The sequence below is a fragment of the Aplosporella prunicola genome (genome assembly GCF_010093885.1).
Source record: "Aplosporella prunicola CBS 121167 unplaced genomic scaffold K452scaffold_3, whole genome shotgun sequence".
NCBI lineage: Eukaryota > Fungi > Ascomycota > Dothideomycetes > Botryosphaeriales > Aplosporellaceae > Aplosporella > Aplosporella prunicola.
Genome location: NW_022983531.1, coordinates 523,805 through 541,553, shown reverse-complemented (window position 1 = coordinate 541,553; position 17,749 = coordinate 523,805). Strand labels below are relative to the sequence as shown.

The window sequence follows — 17,749 nt, the reverse complement described above, 5'->3', positions numbered from 1 at the left end:
GATGATGTCTGGCGGAGGTTGCGGCGAAGGCGGAGCGGATGACTGCCCCTCGGTGGGGTCGCGTCTGAGCGCGGGAACGTGGTCACGGGACTATTCGTGTGTGTTTAATGTCCAAAAACTTCCTTATCTCGAATAGCAGCTGCTAGTTACTACGGTCCGAGGGGGAGATATTATTACTCATATCCCCACGGTAAGTAATGCCCTGTAGAACTGAAAGCATATCAAGTCGCTCCAAACTTAAATATCATCATACTTATAAAAGCATATAGGTGGTATCTTCAAATAGTTCTCCATTAACCATTCTGTATATGGATCTAGAGGCCGCACGCGTGGTCGGTGATTTTGTTTACGAGGTGCAGCAGTACCTTCCGAAAACCTAGAGGCCCCGCTCGTGGTTAGATGTCTTTCTCACGAGGGGCATGTAAACTGTGACGATATCGAAAGCATTCGTATGCCTTAAAATGTTCTGTAAATCATAGGAAAAGGTAAAAACACCTTGAAAACGCCCCTTTAATCCCGGGGGTATCCTGCTAATAACCAGTCCATCCATTCCCATCCGATCCGCCCCCATCCAGCAAAACCAATGTTGAGCAGTGCATATTCATACTGTTTACCAGGCATACCCCTCATTGCCGGGAATATCGTCTTCTCCGTTCCAATCCTCATCGCCGCTAACCTCGGAATCAAGGAAATCGTTCTCGTTGAACTGCTCCTCTCTCGGGCGTAGGTTGTCGATACGGATGTCGACGACCTCACACATGCCTTGGATGTGTTTCTCTTTAATGTTTCTCCAATGTTTTTCGTCAACGTTGCCTTCCTCCGAGGTTTCATGCTCATCGCTATTATCATCGGAGGTTGCAGCCCGTCTCCTAGGTCGGAGGTGGCGAGCGGGTCCGGAATCACCATCATCGTCCGTGTTGTGAGCCGCTCTCGCGTCCTTTGGCGTGATTTGAACGTGGCTGAGTCTCTTCGCCGATTTTGGTCGATCGCCCGATTCTGGCGTAATTGGCAAGAAAGAATCTTTCCACATCCTAAAGCGCTTGCCCGACATAAGGTTTGGGTCTGGAGATGTAGACTTTCTAAGGAAAACCCTTTGCAGTCTGCCAATCCATTGATCCCTGAAACCAGCACGGTCTCGCCATCCAATGTTGAGGATTGCTTTGAGCACTAATCTGCGCAAGTCAGGGAGCTCATCTGCTGAGTCCAGCAGAGAAGCAAAGAACGACTCAGCTGCACCTGATGTCCACTTCCTGAGCTGTACCATTTCAAGTGTTTGCAACGTCGTAGGCCAACGAGGGGTCTCCTCTTCTTTCAACAGATCCACATACTTCGGATCTGAATCGCGAAAAGACGCGTGGGAGTCGTAGTAGTTGAGATCCATCCTGAGCACCTCAAGCCGAGGGCAAGCTCTTCTTAGGTCGGGGAGGAAAGAAATATCCAGACTTTGGTTATGATTAAGAACCAGTTCTTTCATATGACTTCCATGGCTAACCAGAAACGACTGAAGGATTTCTGACGTAACATTGTGACAATTAGTGATCGTGAGGCTCTCGAGACCTTCTTTGAGTAATGGAAGAAACTCGGCATCGAGGATCTGGCAGGATTCAAAGCTCAAACTCTTGAGACGCGAAAGAAGGACAAGATTGTCGGCGAGTATTTGCCGGCTAGTGCGCTCGCCTTCAACAAGCGTCTCTGGCTTCGGCGAGTAGTTCAGTAGACTGACATGTTCAAGACGTTGGAAAGCGTCCAACTGGTGGATACTGCCCATCCAAAGGTGAGTTTGGTCCGCAGAACAGAGATTGGAATTCCAGGTCCATGCTTTCAAGCGAATGCTGCTTTCTTGTAAAGCTGCAAATAAAGACTGGCTGTAATGCCACCTTCCAGACCTACTATATGGGCGAAACGGAGGCCGGTCTTGCGGGTGGACAATGGACAACTCTGTGAGTTGTGGTACGTGTGGTATTAAATCTGCCAGCTCGAACTGACCTTTGCCGGGATAAGTATAAGCAAGGGTCCTGATCACATCGAACTCCAATCGTCGAATCTTAACGTTATAGTTGATAACCCGAGCACTGGCTGTATCTGCGAGGAGCTCCGTAAGTTTATGGGGTTTGTCGATGGAAACCAATGGCGGCGAACGGTATAGTGCCGTCAATGCCGGTTCAACAAAAGTTTTGCATATCCGCGCAGCTTGGAGAAGCCATGCAATGGTCGACGTGGCATTGAAGTCGTCATCGTGCAGGGGGTAGCAAGCGTAGGTGAAGATTTGCAGCAAAACCTCATATGGCAGGCTTGCCCAAGGCGGTATCACGCCATCGCTTTCCAAAGGTATAGGGGCTTTTGCCTGTGGAGACTTGCCTTCAATGTCTGGTCGGTAAAATGTCAGCTATGCACGTTGCAAGACAGCAAAGTTGCCTACGCTTCGCCCTTCTCGCTCGAGGGTGTCCGATCCGTTTTGCTGTGGATCTTGTGATTCTTCGAGGAAGACGGGTACGTTTACCCCTGCGTTTTGCAGCCCGATCCTCTTCGGAGGTTTGCGCATCACTGTGGTCCTCAGAGCTGACCTCTTCAATGGTGGGCGCTGGCTCACGCCGCAGCCGTGCCGCCGTTTGCGAGCTTTGCATCCGGGATGCCGTAGCTCGCCTGGGCCTTAGCGGTCGCGATCCTTCTTGCACGGATTCACCGTTGTCGTCGCCATCGTCCCGAAGTTCTAGCAGTGTGTCCGAGCTAGGCAGTTGGTATGATGTGGGGGGAAGGCGCCGGAGTTTGGTTGCGACTTCGGGACTGGCGGACAGCAAGCCATGGCTGCCCCTACGGCGTGGCGAAGGTGGCGGACCGTCGCTTTCCGTGTCTTCTGCAGGATCCTCGTCGGAGCTGGGTTCTTTGTAGGAAGTGGCCTTGTGCGGGCGCGCCGTGCTCCTTCGAGGTTGGGGAAGCGAATCCTGTGGGGGGTTGAGGCGTTTCCGCTTGCGCGCACTGCTGGCGGGTGTTGGGCGAACGGGGGAGAGGGCTAAGACATCCTCATCGTCGTCGTCGTCAGAGCTGGGTTCGCGATAGGAAATGCGCCTCCGGATGCGACTGGCGCGGGAGGCGGCGGTAGCCATGGCTGATGGATCCGAGAGTTGCACAAGGCAAGCGGGCCAGTCACAGCAGCAGGGAGGGGGCCCAATGGAGGGTGGAGCGGTGCGAGGCTGGCAACGGGAAGAGGACGGAGAAGGTGGAAGGGGAGTGGTGAGCGCGGCGGTCATGACGACGGCGAGCCCTATCGATTAAGTGTTTGACCGAGAAAAGACCGGCTGGGGGAAGGAAGCAAGAGAGGCCCTCCCAGACAAGCAGCAGCAGCCATTGTAAACGACTTCCTCAGCCTGCAGGGCATAGGTAGAGAGAGAGAGAGCGCGTTTGCTGCTGCGTCGAGCCGCAGTCACCTTGCGCCTCCCGCCCGTGCCTCCAGTGTCACCTACAACAAAGACGGGCAAAACATCGCGTTTGCTCTCCCTCTCTCCCTCTCTCTCTCTCTCTTTCCTCCGCGAAGCCTACGCGCACCTACCACTACTTCCGCGCCTTGCCGAGGACCGCCCATTCTTCCTCCTCTGCTTCGTAGTTGTTGGGGTATGCGGGCGCATTAACAGTCCTCACCGCCCTCCATTCCTCACCCACTATTCCTTCTAGCTTGCTTCTTCACGCGTCATGCGTCTAGTCAGCTTAAAGTCACAAGCTCTCTTGTCACCTTGTTTCTCATTAGGCCGCGTGGGAGCGGTCGTGCTTTGTCGCGCTGAGCACACATCGGGAGCATGGTGAACGCAGCCGAGTCCAAGAAATATATCGGCAACGCGGCCTTGTACCTGGACCTTGAAAGGTCCAGAAACCGGACTTTTCTTAGACGAAACGTCACCCAAGTGCTCGAGAGCCACAAAAGAGCGCTAGATGCCCCAGAGACCGACGCCCTGGACAGCAGCATGTGGAATGACTATGGCAACAATCACGCATGGGAATTTCCAACCAGAGAGGCCTTGGATCTTCTGGCTCGGCGTAGCCAACCCTTGCTGAAAATAGACATCAAATCCCTTCTGCCCACCAAACCGGACCAAGCCAATCAAGACCATCCGGAACTGGCTTCCAATCTGTTCACAGCCGAATGCCGGATCGACTTCAAAATCTGGACGATCGGAGAAGAAAGAAACGTCAAGGACGTCCTGGTTGTCGATTCACGTCGCGCGACGTTGCAAGCCCGGCGGACTGAACAGGGACACAAGGTTTTTTTCGATGTCTCGATGGAAGAGCCACTCGTTATCAAGTTGGAAAAACTGCTCGTCAACGTTCCCAGAGGCCCTAATGAGTCTGGGTTCAAGAAAACTGTAGCCTCCTCATATACGCTGGCATTCGTGTTCTCTTTTCCAACCCCAGAAGACGCAGCGGTGGTTGTTCCCATCCTGAACGGCCAGGGACATGAGCTTCCCAAAAACCTGGCCCTACTTCAAGTACGCACAAAAGGGCGATGGTTGCCAAAATGCCCTCCCGGTCCCTTCCGCTTAAGTCGAATAACGAATAAAGAAGTCAAGGAGCTGGATTACTCGGTTAATGCAGAGATTGGTTGGCAAACCAGCACAGAGACGCGATTACAAACATATAACCGCGTACTGCGCAGTGCAAGAGCGACCAGGGAGCCGCAAATAACGCCGTCTGCCTCGACAGTTCGGCAGTCTGGCAATAAGAAAGTCCAACTCACATATCTCTTCAAGGGTCCACTTAGAGCAAAATCACTCTCGCTAGAAGGGTGCCTATGCATTTTCTGTCACAGACGAGATTTCCATACGTTAGAGAGGCTCAATCACCACATAAAAGCTGAGCACGATATGCTGAGATGCAAGTTCGAAAACGAAGGAAATACTCGCCGCGATGGTAATATCGTAAATGTCAGCATTGAAGTCAGTATTTCCGACCGCTATAGCGATGCACGAGCCAGTAACAACGTCGCCGATGCACGCGACATCGACTGGATTGCCCCTAAAAAACCATTCAACATGGCTCGTTATCTTGCGGGAGACGAATCCTGGGTAGCGGAGGGGCAGGGAAGCAAACGAAAATCGCATGCTTCAAGGACCCCGGCCGTAGCAGCGGCTCTAAATAGGGTGCAGCCAAAGAGGCCATCAGAAGTCTTAGATCTGCCAGAGCCTAAGCGCAAAAAGTACAAGGTACCAAAAGCCAACGGGAGAGTGCGCTTTTTCAGGACCGACTCCAAGCGCATGTTGGAAGAAGGCGAATATCTCAGTGAGAGCGACGACGACACTAATGAGGCCTGGCTCAAACTACGATGTAACCAAGCCACACAGCAAGTCGACGCGAACGTGTCGCAGAAAACCTTCATGATGACATGGGGCGATCATATGCTGGATGAGCAGCTCTCGGGCGACATACACCTTGGAGATGCCGTAGTACGGTTTGTGCGCAAACATCTTCCCACTCTCCAACGGCCAGACCAAAGTCGAGAGTTTACAAAGAAGATGGAGGAATTGCGCGAAGACGGGATCATCTCACAAGAAGTTTTTGACGCTTGCAAAGATGCCCTTGTGCACGGGTTGAAGCCTATTGCGCTAGATCCCGAGTTAGCCCCCAGGTCGAACCATGTCTGCACAGCTCTCAGAGAGAGTAGCACCAGGGCGAACCTAATGTCATCTTCAAGGACACACAAAGCCCAGAGTGGATCACACGTTGGCGTTGGTGTGAATGAGAATGGGGAGAAGAGTGCCTCCGGACGAAGGTCACACTCGCTAGCTACAGATGAAGTACTAGGCGAAGAGACGACGGCACAAGACAGAGATGGTGACATTGAGATGATGGATGAGCCAAGACACGAAAGGAGTATCACCAAGCCACCTCTGTGGGAGGAGGCGGCTGAGGAGCCTGCGGTAGCCATACAGACTGGATGCACATGTGGAAAGGTCGTTGAGGACAATCGCACAGCCATCTGCTGCACTAGCCTGGTAAGTTTCCTTAGAGATGGCAATATCCACTTTTGCTGACTGGTTCTATCAACAGGATTGTCGGCGCCAGGAATTCCACCTGAAGTGCATACAACTTGATCGAAGGGTGCCTGGTTGGAAATGCCCCGATTGCCGATAAGGATGGATTTTGGGCTTGACTTGATCAAATACTAATAGTAGCATGACAATCTTCTTAAATTCTTGCTCTTTCCCCGAATTAGTTACCCGCCCTGGACTAGGCAGCCGGAACAAAGAGGTCGACTACTAGTTACGCAGGGCACTGAGCAGCATAGATAGGGCGTTTAGGTGTAACTACTCGGTAGTGCTGGTGGGGCTGCAGTCGGACCAGCAGCATTTCTACCAAGGAATTTGTGTATCTCGGAAGTACAAGCCGTGCCAGAGTAGCTAGTAACATGCAGGTGAGCAGAGTACATAGTTAAATACTCTAGTGGTGGGGGTGGCGGATTGATTGGCTGGAGGCTAGCGACGTAGATTTGGCGTCACATGCATGTCGGCAGCAGTCCTTTCATTTTTGGTTTTGTTGTTGTTTCGGGCCTCTGGGTGTTGGTATGTCGGTATGCCGGTAGAGTATCGAATAGATGGTGGTGAAGGGCATTGCCGCATGCGGCATTCCCCAGCCACGCTTTGGGCAGGAGGCGGGCGGAGGCTTGACCCGAAGCAGCAGGGGGACCCGGGCGTGCGCCGTCGTGGCCTCAGGCAGCGCTAAGAATGCTAAGGATAGAAGGGTGCCAGAGGAGCGGATGACACGGGACGTCACGGGGAGACCCTGGGGCGGGCGAGCCACTCACCGCATCGCTGACCGGCCGGGGATGTGGACAGGAGGGGCAGCACCATCGCCACCGTCCGTACGGCAACTGCGGGGCGGGAGGGGCACGGGGAGGCTGGCGGGCTGCGCGCATGCAATATAGCGTGCGTGGGACAATATGTGATGGGAGGCTAAACCGCCAGTGGGTGTTTGTGTTGCGCTACCTAGCTCGTAGCTTCTTTCCACTGCTGCTGCCAAGGGCAATCGCGTCCACCTTTCCTGCCTACCTCTTTTGTCACGTCATCCCTAGTCTGTGCCTGCGCCTACATAAACTCGCCCTTTCCTCCTCAATTCCTTCCTCTCCACCCAAGTCCCGCCTTCTCCACCTGCCCGAACCCCCACTATATCCCGACACCATGAAGCTCCTCTCCCTCCTCGCCCTTCTCCCTTCCGCTCTGGCCGTGGCCATTCCCCAGGCAACCACGGCCACCGGTGCTGCCGCAACGCCCTCTCCTTCCCTGGTGCCTACCGGCCCGGAGTACCACCTCAAGTCGAAGCTGGTCAATGACAACGAGACCGTCTCCAAGGCCAAGTTTGACGGCCTCTACCTCGTTGCGACGCACACGGGCGCCGGCCTCAACGACGCTGTCTTCAGCTCGCAGAAGCAGTATGCCATCAAGGGTTTCCAGAACATCACTGAGAGCACCGGCGAGAGCTACCAGGAATTTGACCTTGGCAACTAGTATGTGCCTTCCCCGCTTAATTTCTTTCAAACATCTTTCTGCACCTGCTCGGCCGAGGCATGCTCGGTAGAGCCTTTTACCGCTCTTCACCCTTGCATGCATGCAACCGTATCGCTAACGATTAGCAGTTGGCCCTACGGCCTGAACCTTGGTTACGCCGCCTACGCTGCCTGGTCCCCGGTCACGATTGACGCGGGCCAGGGTGACGACGGCTTCATCCTGCAGGCTAATGGCGTTGTTTCAACTACCGGCTCTTTCGGCGGCTGGCTGGGTAAGTTCTGTTTTGAAATCTTTCCTTGTTGCATCACACTGACATTGGCGGTCTGAAGCCTGTGACTGGTGGCACAACGAGCCGCAGCTCTTCTATATCAACAAGTTCTACCCCCTCGACACTCCTTCTAGCTGCGCCCAGATCTACCTCGTCAAGGAGGATCTGTAAGGGTGCATTGCGCATCATGTGCGAAGACGGTTGCGGCTATAGCCGTTTTAATTCCGGCACGAAACCTGTACGATTTATGAACATGGCGACGAAAACGACGCCATCAACGATGCCATCTACCTAATTTCCGTTTAATGTATATTCTATCCTGCTTTCACGCATCTGTTGGCTTCCATTCCGCAGATCAGAACCCGAGCAGATATACTTTCGGGGTCCATGCAGAAAAATGAATAGCAATCCAAAATTTTACCCCCCTTTTACGCATGTCCTCTGTGTTTTCTGTAGACCCGGGCGAACGTGTAAACTACATGTTTGTCTCAGATATGTAGGCGCTAATGCGAACAGTGCGGCATCGCACTAAGGCATGCGCAAAAGCAGCCACGTCTCTGCACGCTGGGGCCGCACCACGCGCGATGCCGCATCCAGCACGGTCGGGGCTGGCGGTGTGGGGTATACTCGAGTATGTAGGTAGGTACTGATACCTTGGTGGCTAAACGGACCTTTTTCTAGGGGGTCAGTTTATTGGGGAAATTTGGAGGGTTGGGTGTTGGAGTTGGCTGAACGTCTAGGCAATCGAAGTTGTGGCTGGTTCAGTGGTTGGCTGGCTGCTGGATGGGATGGCTGACAGGTACCTAAGACGTAAACAAGGACGCGTGGAGTACATACATGCGTGCCATCCGTCGCGGGAAGCGACATGTGTGACAGGGAGACAGACGACATGCATTTGCTATGGGGACGTGTCCGCCTGTAATCCGTATTGCCATGCCATGCACGTTGGACAGGCATACGCGGGCAGGGAGCAGCAGATGTATAAGCGTAGAATGCATCAAGTCACGGATATCATATATGCGCCTTGGCGCGGTGACTATTGCACGCTGTAGATAGAGTATACGACCCACGACCTAGGGACGAGGAAGATTGGTAGGTTGATGCCGTTGGTTGGTTGATTGATGTGATTGATTAATTGATCGTCAGAAGATAAAAAGCTATAAGAAAAAATTAAGCCAAAAAAAAAAAAAAAAAAAAAAAAAAAAAAAAAAAAAAAAAAAAAAAAACCAAACGAGAAGAGAAAAACATAACAAATTTTTGGAAAAGGGGAAATCAGAAAAGGCCGCGCGAACCGCTGGAGTAGAGGTATTATTGTGGCAATGATAATAGAAAAGGGAAAAAAGGAAAAAGGGGGATACGGGAAGTACAAAGGGTAGAAGAGGAGGCGGCGGCGCAGGAGGGAGAGGGGTTGCTAGGTAGGTAGGAGACTGGTTTGTTTGTTTGGTTGGTTGTGATTGAGCCGTTTGAACGCCCCTCCCCCGGAGCAGCCACAGCCGTAAATCAGATCGTTAGGGGCGTGTCGCGATTGGGGATGTTGTTTCTTTTCTTTTCTTCATTTTCTTCGTCTTCTTTACTCTTCGTCGTCGTTCTCTTCCTCGTCCTCGTTGTCATTTTCGTCGTCGTCATCGTCGTCGTGCTGCACGCCGTTGGTCAAGCCATTGAGCTTGTTCTCGTTGTCGTCATCGTCCTTCTGGTCCTTCTTCTCGGAGGAGTCGTCATCATCATCCTCTTCCTCCTCATTGTGGCCATTGACGCCATTGACCTGGGGTTTCTCCTCGGTATCCTTCTTGTCCGCGCCCCTCTGGTCCCCCTCCTTCTGCTCGGCCTCTTTCTCGACCTTGACCGCCTCCTCGGCCTTCTTCTTCTCCTGCTGGATCGTGGACTCGGGGCCCCTGCGCGGGTCAGGGACGGACTGGGCATCGATGTGCCACATCTGGATGCTCTTGATGAGGTCGACGGCGAGCTGGCCGTTCTTGCGCAGGGCCTTGTCCCAGTGCTGGGGGATGCTGTCGGCGAGGGCCATCATGCGGGCGACGCTGTGGACGAGCAGGCGGCGCATCTCCGAGGCCTCGTCCGTGTTGGCGTAGATGTACTGCACGCGGCGCAGGCCCGGGTACGAGTCGGTGCGCGCGTACCAGTCGCGCACCTCGGCCAGCACGTCGCGCTGCAGGCCCGGCACCGCCCACTTCTCGCTCATCAGGTACAACTCGAACAGGATGCCCAGATCCTTTTCCTCCTTGGGCGGCCGCACCGCGCCGCCGTATAGCCAGGCCACGAATGCCGCGAACGCCTCGTCCTCGTCGTCGGGCAGTCCGTATGAGCTCGTCGCTGCTTGCTTCGAGTAGAAGATCTTCTGGAAGAACTTGCTGCGTGAGCAGAGCAGCTTCTCGTGCAGGATCCAGTGCGTGTTCTCCGGTCCGACGTAGATGTCGACCAGCTGGTGCGAGAGAAGCGCGTGAAGCGGCTTCTCGGGCTTGTTCTGTGTGTCGGCCATTGCGGCGGTGTTAGGGTGGCTGTTTTTGTATGTTTAAAAACGCTGCTGATGCTGCTGCCGCTGATGCCGATATGCTCGCGAGCACGAAAGTAAAGGGATTATGAGATGAGAGTGAGGAAAAATGAGAAGAAGACAGACACACGCCGCAGAGAGAGCTTGCAAGTAATGAACGAACGAGGAGCGGTGGCGCAGCCTCAGGTTTTAATGGCAGAAAAGCCGTCGCGGAATGACGACAGTGGTGGTGCACGACATGACGGCGCTGCCCTGTTTTGCCGGGCCCAGGCGTTCCCCATCCCGGCTGCGCTGCACGACGCACCCGGCACGCGACCGCCGGCCCCGGATCGCCACAGCCAGATTGCCAATCCAAGACGTTGCGTGGGTGGGTGGGGTGAGGGTGTGGGGACCTACGGCGGCAGTGGTGGTGGTTGGAGGAGTTAAAAAAGGCGCGCGAAGGAACGCCGCCAACGCGCCTCGCACGCGCTTCCGCTTCGTCTCGACCGTTGGAGGAGTTGTCGGTGTTGGGGTTGCGTCACTTCCAAACGTGCTGCTCGGCGCGGCGCGTGCGCCCGCCCGGCCTGTCTCTCTAACGTCAGCAAGCGTCCTTGTCTGTCCGGGCTTCCCTTGTATGCGACGCCGGTTCTCGAGGCCAGGTTTCTTGAGTCCAAGGTGACACGCTCAATTCCTGAGGTATTTATGATGAGGTGACTTTGGTGAGCACAATCTCTTGCATTGATGCTAGGATCTGATGCTGTGTTTGGAGATAAATGAAGAAGCCGATATCAGATAGCCGAGTCGGCATATTGTTTCGCTGGTAGATGGCCAATGGGAAGGTGGAAAAAAAGAAGAAAGATGTTATGTAAAATAAAATAATATTTAGATGTAGTTTAAACCAAAAAGTCGCTTTGAAGAATATCGAATAAATAAATGGAAAACAGTCGATTGCTATTTGTATTTGATATAATGCACACAAACTCCCAACGACGGATCCAACCCATAGGAAAAGACCAATTCTTGTCTAAAAGCAATTCATCAGCATGTTATAAACTACCCTCAATAAATCCCAAACTACCGCAAACCTTCGTACAGAATTAGTGTTCCATGCAGCACCCAGATCCGACGTTCCTCTCACGTTGGAACGTAGCCCGCAACGCCAAAGCCCGCACGTCCACCCGCACGCAGCAACAGCACCGAAGCGAAAAAAAAAAAAAAAAAAAAAAAAAAAAAAAAAAAAAAAAAAAAAAAAAAAAAAAAAGAACCGCCGCACCACACCCACCCCGTCCGACAAATATCCCTCAGCTCCACATCGGCCCAACCATACCCACATAGTGTCGGCTCGCGAATTCGCTCTCCAACAATCGGTGAGGTGGCCGAGTGGTTATGGCGCTAGTTTCAGGACATCTGAAAAGGGTTCCGAAAGGAGTTTACTAGTGAGGAAACTCTCGTGGGGTATTTCTCCCTTTATCCCCCTCTATTGTACACCTTATACTAATCCGGAAAAAAGTTCGAGTCCCACCCTCATCACTATCTTTTGTTTTGGCCTAGGATAGACTGCTTTTTGGTGTTGTGGTGGTTGGTGTTGACTCGAGGGATCGTGAATCACAACACCAAATGTTTAGTACGCACCTTCGAACCTCACCCTCACCAATGTCTTTTTTGCTTTTATGTTCTACGGAGAAATACAATATGGCGTTCCTTTTCCACCTACAAATAGTCACTGTTGTGTCGTCTCAATCCCGATACCGAAATTCATTGTCTGTCTACTGAAAGTTTTGCACTAAATGCCTTCTGCCATGTCTACAACAGATAGTACGTAGTAGGTAGGGTCCCGTCCTGTAGCTCTGTAGTTCTGCAGTTCCACAGTGACCTATGGGTCGTGTTTCAAATCTCTGTTTATGAGAAGAAACTAATCAGCCAGCAAAACTAACATATTCAAATACTTACAGCTCATGGAATACAAAGTTGGTAGTGAGCATAATCGAGATACTAGGTTGTCCCGTTGTCCTGCAATGTAAGCTTCTCAGACCTACGTGCCCAACTTCACACTACCGCCGAGTGATAATGTGGGTGTGAAGTTGGATCTTTTGTCAGTAGTGTAGCATGAAGTTTGGCATGACATTTTGCAAAATTCCACCGAATGCTGGCACAACAAAGAGTTTAAAGACTTTAAGATAACCATGCGACGCGAGAATTCATTGGTAAAGAGCGGAACGCCGTAAGAAACGACTTTATATGTTGAGACCCAAAATCAAAGTGCGAAAAGTAGTGAACGTTCTAACCGCAAAATCCTTGGAAGAAAGAAAGAAAGTTTTTCTAGGAAATTTATTGAGCAGAGCCCAGAAATGAAATCATTAGCGCCCAGTAAGTCCAAGGGCCCTTTCGTACGAGTACTTTAAAAGTGATGCTCGATCGATGTTGGCAACTAGGAGCAGATTCGTTGTCATGTCCTTTTGTTCCTTGGCTTAGTTGTAGCAGAACAACTCATGCTCAGTGCGAAAAGGAACAGTATGACTTGTCCTTTCCTTTCTCATCCAACTATGCTTAGTTGCTCATGCGGTCGGCAAAGCGAATCGAATGAGCTCTGAGCGCCGTATCCTCGACACGGTCAGGCGAGTTGCCTTCCTCTGCCATGGATATACCATCAACAGGCCGGTTAAGCTCTGGAGAGGGCGATTTGCCCTTCTTCTGGCTGTCACGGCCCTTCGCGATGCTACCACCAATCTTATAGATCGGCCTCGGGCTGTTGGAGCGCGGTGTCGATACTCCAGAACGACGGTTTCTGAGAATGTTGTCCATTTCATGCCCAGTATGCATGCGGATGCGGAAGGGCGCGGGCTCTTCTTGGTCCTTATCAGCGCTGATACCTCTTGAAATGGTCCGCGGGATGAGGATGCCCAGCTTTCCGACGGGGATACTGAGTCCGTGGACAAACTGGAATTGTTTAGTGGTTCATTTGGAAACGAGGATGTGGGTACCTTACAATGCTACAGATTGCCAGAAACCAGATAACAACCCTCATGACCTCGGCGAGGTGCTCGGCATCGGGGCGGATCTCGCCATCGACTGTGATTCCTTCTAGAAACTCGAGGCTGATGTACAGGTAGAAGATCGCGCTGACGCCAATGGGTCCAAAGAAGCCGACGAATAGTCCTTGGCGAGGCTGCTCTATCTGTGGAATTAACTTATGCATGGCGAACACAATTGGAAGCCGACGTAACAGGAGGACCAAGATTCCCAGGAATACCAGGCGATAGGCTGGGATGACTGGACTAAGACCAAAAGATGGCCAAGGGCAAACTGCACCAAACCAGATGAAGATGCTGACGTTGAGAAGCATATCGATGGTTGGTTGAAGAGAGTCATCGACGGTCTCGAGGCGGAACCAGTCACTATAATGTCTGATCAGAACAGTCAACAACATTTATGCGGAACACGTACTCCCAAGTGAAGACGTTGCCGGCAATAAAGCAGGCTAGAACATCATCGCTTCCTATCATGCCGACTGTGCCGACAATAAAGAGCTGTGAGATGATTGGTAAGTCCATATATCCGCTAATGGCTCTCGGGGGGAACACTTACAGCAAGAGCGATAGAGAAAACCAAAAAGCTCTCCCTATCGACATATCTGTTTCTTTCTGCCCAGTGCAACAGTTCTTTGGCAAACCAGCCTACTACAGCGCCATAGGCAATGCTCAGGAGTATAGTATAGGCCCACGTCTCAGCGAACCAAAGTCCCATAGCTTTGCCGGCACCTCCTGTCTGCCCATCACCTCCGTGACCGACGTACTTGATCAAATACAATGGAAGGAAAAGAAACGGATATCCCAGGCCATCGTTAGCACCAGACTCGGCGATGATCAGTTTTGCCAGTTCTTTTGGGATATTCTTATCGGCAAACTTTCCCTTGACGATCGAGTTGGACAGAACGGGATCCGTTGGTGTGACGCATGCACCGACAGCGAGCGCATAGAGAAAGCTCATGTGCGGTACGAAAGCCCAGACAAGCAGGCTTGTTACGAGCCACATAACTGTCATACCCGGACCAAGCAAAAGCGATAGACTCTTCCATTCCTTTTGCAAGTATTTGGAGGGCAGCTGTACACCCGCCAGAACCAGCTGCACACCCAAGACCAACCGCGTAAAGTACAGATTTATGGTATTGAGTGTGTCTGTTGATCTGATGGCATATTCCTCAGGGCGGATAAAGTTGGCGGCATGGGGTCCGAAGATTATCCCAAAAATGGAGGATATCACTATTATCACTGTCAGGACATGTCTTTGGGTCATTCCTGCCAAGGAACGTACAAGCTTCAGAGAGGTAAAACTTCTCCTTGAAGAGATAGGACACGAGGCCAAACATCGTGATAAATCCACCAAGCGTCGCGCAGACGATGTTGAAGTTGGATGTGTCTAGAGTAGGCATTTTGGCCAAGAGAATTTAATCTTGGCTCCGAATCAAAAGACGGGCGACAAGTCGAGCACCAAGGCTCACTGGGTACAAAATCCTGGCGACACTTGTGTTGCAGAGTAGCGAAAAGAGAGTAGGAAGCCACTGGTGTTATTGAATCATTGGAAACGTTCGGCTGATGATATTTGGGTCTTGCGTGACCGCCACTTTGGCGACTTCTTGATCTCTGAGTACTTGAGGGCGTCGGGTTGACGTTGGAGATAGCGTGAAGAGATACCTCCAATAGGGGAACTTGGGCGAACGTGGGTGGGTGTGGTTGCACTGGAAAAGGACGGTCAAGGGTAGTGACGCTCTTGGCTAGCAGGCTAGTCTTGGCAGTGACACGTGTGACCTTGGCGAGTTGGCGCTTTCCCCATGCCGAGCCGAGATCCGGGCCGAGGCGTGGTTGAATTTATCGTGGCCGGTCTGAAACTATACCTACGAATAGATATCTTTAGGTGTAGCAGGCGTTATGACTCCGTGATGATGTCAAATCAATTTCCACTTTATCGGCTATTTCCTTTCCTACATAGCGTGGATCTATCCTGGTCGATTAATTCGGCTAAATGTTTAAGTGTCTCAGAAACGATACCCAGAAGACAAACACGAACCTATAAATATTTCATGCCTCGGGCATCATAATGAGCACATTGCTTTTGAAGAATATTGCGAACAACACTGTCAGCATGGTCCGATAGACAATATGGTGGTTAGGTAGGTGTATAACGGTATCCATAAGGTTGTTTTCAAGCGGATATGTCTTCCACTAAACTACCAAGTCATCAAATTCTCGAATACTGACCCGTTCATCCCGAAACTTTCCCAACTCATAACTCAAAATCGAGTTGTCTGCATACGTGAGAAGCAACCTCCATCTTCTTGAATAGTCAGCGTGGCGGCCGAGCATACCCTGAATGGGCCCCACAGCGACACCAACCAACGCCGTTTCTGGTCGTTGCCTTGCTTGTTCCTGATGCTTGAAGGGCACGATATGGTCCACGCGACAACCACAAATGTACCACCTCTCAGAAGATGATCTCTCGACAAACTCAGAGTTTCTTGTGCGGGAAGGATTTTCTGGACACTGCGTCAGGCTCATAATCGCCGCGCGGCCTTTGGCGGAGGCTACAATAACAAGTCCTAATTCTGGGATTTGAGCAAAGAGATTGATCCGATCTTGTACGATAGCCTCGTCCAACTCAGAAAACTGATAAGTCTGCTGGAATAGAGGGTCATGGAAGCCTATAGCAGGATTCCGGTTCCCTTCTCGGTCTCGGGACTGTAATAGGAAGACATCCTTCACCGACACTCTCAGAATTGGTGAAGCGGGGATTTGTTGAGAGTAGGCGCTTTCAAGATGAATCTCGTTTGCTAGGTTGAAAGGTTTTCTTTTGATTTGTTGCCCTCTTTCGTTCACGCCTTCTCTGATAGGGCCAGATTCATGCATTTCAGGCACACCGGGATGGTATCCTAGGTCGATCAACTCCTGGTCAGATAGGTGAGTGAGAGAAACGGGATAGGCTTGGTATGGTATGTAGTTAGAACTGGCGTTGCGAACCGAACGTGTTGTCTGGCTGCAATCGTAGAAGGCATAAGACTGCTCAATGTTGTTATTGTAACCTTCATGGTTGTAGTCCAACGCCTCGTCCAAGTTTTCGGTTTTTTTGAAAGCCCGTCGATCAAGCCACATCACTCCCCAAGTAGCATGTAGATAGTATCGATATCCACCGTCCAGGCTATGGCAACCACATTGTCTGCGATCTTCTCGTACTGCTAGTGCACAAAACTTATGGGCATGCTCCTCGACAGGGCCGTGGTCAGCGCCGAGAGCAAGGTCGAATAGTCGAGTAACGCCATTGATATCGCTCGACAAGAGCCATCGACCCGCAGGATCATCTCCAGTGTTGCAGAAAGCTATACTGGGGATGTTTTCTCCGGTGTCCGGCAAAACTATGCGCCTTGCGTGAGTCCTGTGACCCCAGTACGATGCAGAACCTGGCGTTGCATCCTTGGTCAAGGCGTATGCCCAAATGGTCACTCGATGCGTGTTTGCACTCGCTGCAATCATTCTGGCTTCTCGGTGGACTGCTAATCCCCAAGCGCTAACGCCCAGATGCTCTTTGAAGAAAGGTCGAACATCGTCGCCGATGTTGCTCTCTACACAGTCTGGCTCTGATCTTTTCTCAATCGCTTGCTGAACATCGCTCACGCGGTAGCCTACGACGTGGCCATCATGCAAGGCCACGAGCATGATCTCGTCGAGGCCCAGGAACTCGACAATGAGGTGGTTGACTGATCGGCGCGCTGCAGTTGGGACCAGTGGATTATTGGTGTTTCCGTACAAATAGTCGCTGGAACCCAGCGGGTCAAGGATTAGGCTCGGCCTGCTTGATAGGGCCTGGTCAGGAAAAGTGGGCTCGTAGACAAGGATCAAACCGCGAGCTGCGACGAAGTAAAGGTTATGGTTGTGGGAAAGACCGGTCTGGAGGAGCGTTGTTAAGTGTCACTGTCTAGTTCGTGGAGCATGCTGCTTACCAGGTTGCACCGCCAGAACTCAAGGGCTGGGGGAGGGTTGCTCTCACGCTCGGGCCGCGGGAACCTGTCGTTGCCCAACTGCGCGTGAGTTGCCACGACGGAGACTTCTCTGAAGGCCCTGTCTTCCATGGTGGAGTGTCGCGGTTAGTATGATGGTTACCTGCGGGTGCGGTGGCAGGAGAGGTGCAGGTCAGCGAATTACTACCAAGCTACTTATCGATAATCTTGAGTCCAGAGCAAGCTCGGACCCTGAGGTGGGGTGCGCGAACATTACTCGGGAGCGACGTCAACTCCCAAACATCCACTCCATTGCGCCTTTTGCCCCTCACAAGCCACCAGAGGAGCTGCAACCCCGTCTCTTCTCTTCTATGCTCCGCCAGAGTACGCGATTCATTCCGACCATTCATTTCGCCACGCGATCCTCCCACACCTGGACCCGAATTCTACCTTCTACGCCGTCGACTTGCGGCTGCACCGGAAAAGCTACCCCCGTCGGTCGCCCACCTTTTAGACACTTC

The 17,749-nt window shown here is 52.0% G+C and overlaps 7 protein-coding genes across 7 annotated transcripts; 3 read left to right on the top strand and 4 right to left on the bottom strand.

The window, feature by feature from the left end:
* Positions 1-432: 432 nt before the first annotated feature.
* Positions 433-3,200, bottom strand: K452DRAFT_263597 (uncharacterized protein). The gene is made up of 2 exons (XM_033538653.1): positions 2,420-3,200; positions 433-2,367 (listed from the first exon to the last, which is right to left on the bottom strand). The coding sequence occupies exons 1-2, from the start codon at positions 3,102-3,104 to the stop codon at positions 611-613; spliced, it is 2,442 nt and encodes an 813-aa protein (XP_033401782.1). The 5' UTR covers positions 3,105-3,200; the 3' UTR covers positions 433-610.
* Positions 3,201-3,587: 387 nt separating this feature from the next.
* K452DRAFT_105327 (uncharacterized protein) lies at positions 3,588-6,305 on the top strand. The gene is made up of 2 exons (XM_033534964.1): positions 3,588-5,981; positions 6,037-6,305. The coding sequence occupies exons 1-2, from the start codon at positions 3,792-3,794 to the stop codon at positions 6,118-6,120; spliced, it is 2,274 nt and encodes a 757-aa protein (XP_033401781.1). The 5' UTR covers positions 3,588-3,791; the 3' UTR covers positions 6,121-6,305.
* Positions 6,306-7,163: 858 nt separating this feature from the next.
* Positions 7,164-7,929, top strand: K452DRAFT_305054 (uncharacterized protein; the record flags this gene model as incomplete). The annotated part of the gene is made up of 3 exons (XM_033542866.1): positions 7,164-7,489; positions 7,619-7,761; positions 7,820-7,929. 3 exons carry the CDS (start codon positions 7,164-7,166, stop codon positions 7,927-7,929), a joined length of 579 nt encoding a protein of 192 aa, XP_033401780.1.
* Positions 7,930-9,559: 1,630 nt separating this feature from the next.
* K452DRAFT_194762 (uncharacterized protein) lies at positions 9,560-10,237 on the bottom strand (the record flags this gene model as incomplete). The annotated part of the gene is made up of 1 exon (XM_033535924.1): positions 9,560-10,237. A coding segment is annotated over one exon (678 nt), but the record flags the coding sequence as incomplete, so codon positions are not given.
* A 120-nt stretch (positions 10,238-10,357) lies between these two features.
* Positions 10,358-11,095, top strand: K452DRAFT_340598 (uncharacterized protein). Its single transcript, XM_033545346.1, has one exon. It carries the CDS (start codon positions 10,479-10,481, stop codon positions 10,920-10,922), a length of 444 nt encoding a protein of 147 aa, XP_033401778.1. The 5' UTR covers positions 10,358-10,478; the 3' UTR covers positions 10,923-11,095.
* Positions 11,096-12,388: 1,293 nt separating this feature from the next.
* Positions 12,389-14,959, bottom strand: K452DRAFT_355534 (uncharacterized protein). The gene is made up of 5 exons (XM_033545971.1): positions 14,555-14,959; positions 13,829-14,502; positions 13,688-13,770; positions 13,230-13,638; positions 12,389-13,180 (listed from the first exon to the last, which is right to left on the bottom strand). Exons 1-5 carry the CDS (start codon positions 14,670-14,672, stop codon positions 12,791-12,793), a joined length of 1,674 nt encoding a protein of 557 aa, XP_033401777.1. The 5' UTR covers positions 14,673-14,959; the 3' UTR covers positions 12,389-12,790.
* A 462-nt stretch (positions 14,960-15,421) lies between these two features.
* K452DRAFT_355533 (uncharacterized protein) lies at positions 15,422-17,374 on the bottom strand. Its single transcript, XM_033545970.1, has 2 exons — positions 17,232-17,374; positions 15,422-17,178 (listed from the first exon to the last, which is right to left on the bottom strand). The coding sequence occupies exons 1-2, from the start codon at positions 17,358-17,360 to the stop codon at positions 15,463-15,465; spliced, it is 1,845 nt and encodes a 614-aa protein (XP_033401776.1). The 5' UTR covers positions 17,361-17,374; the 3' UTR covers positions 15,422-15,462.
* Between the last annotated feature and the right edge of the window lie 375 nt (positions 17,375-17,749).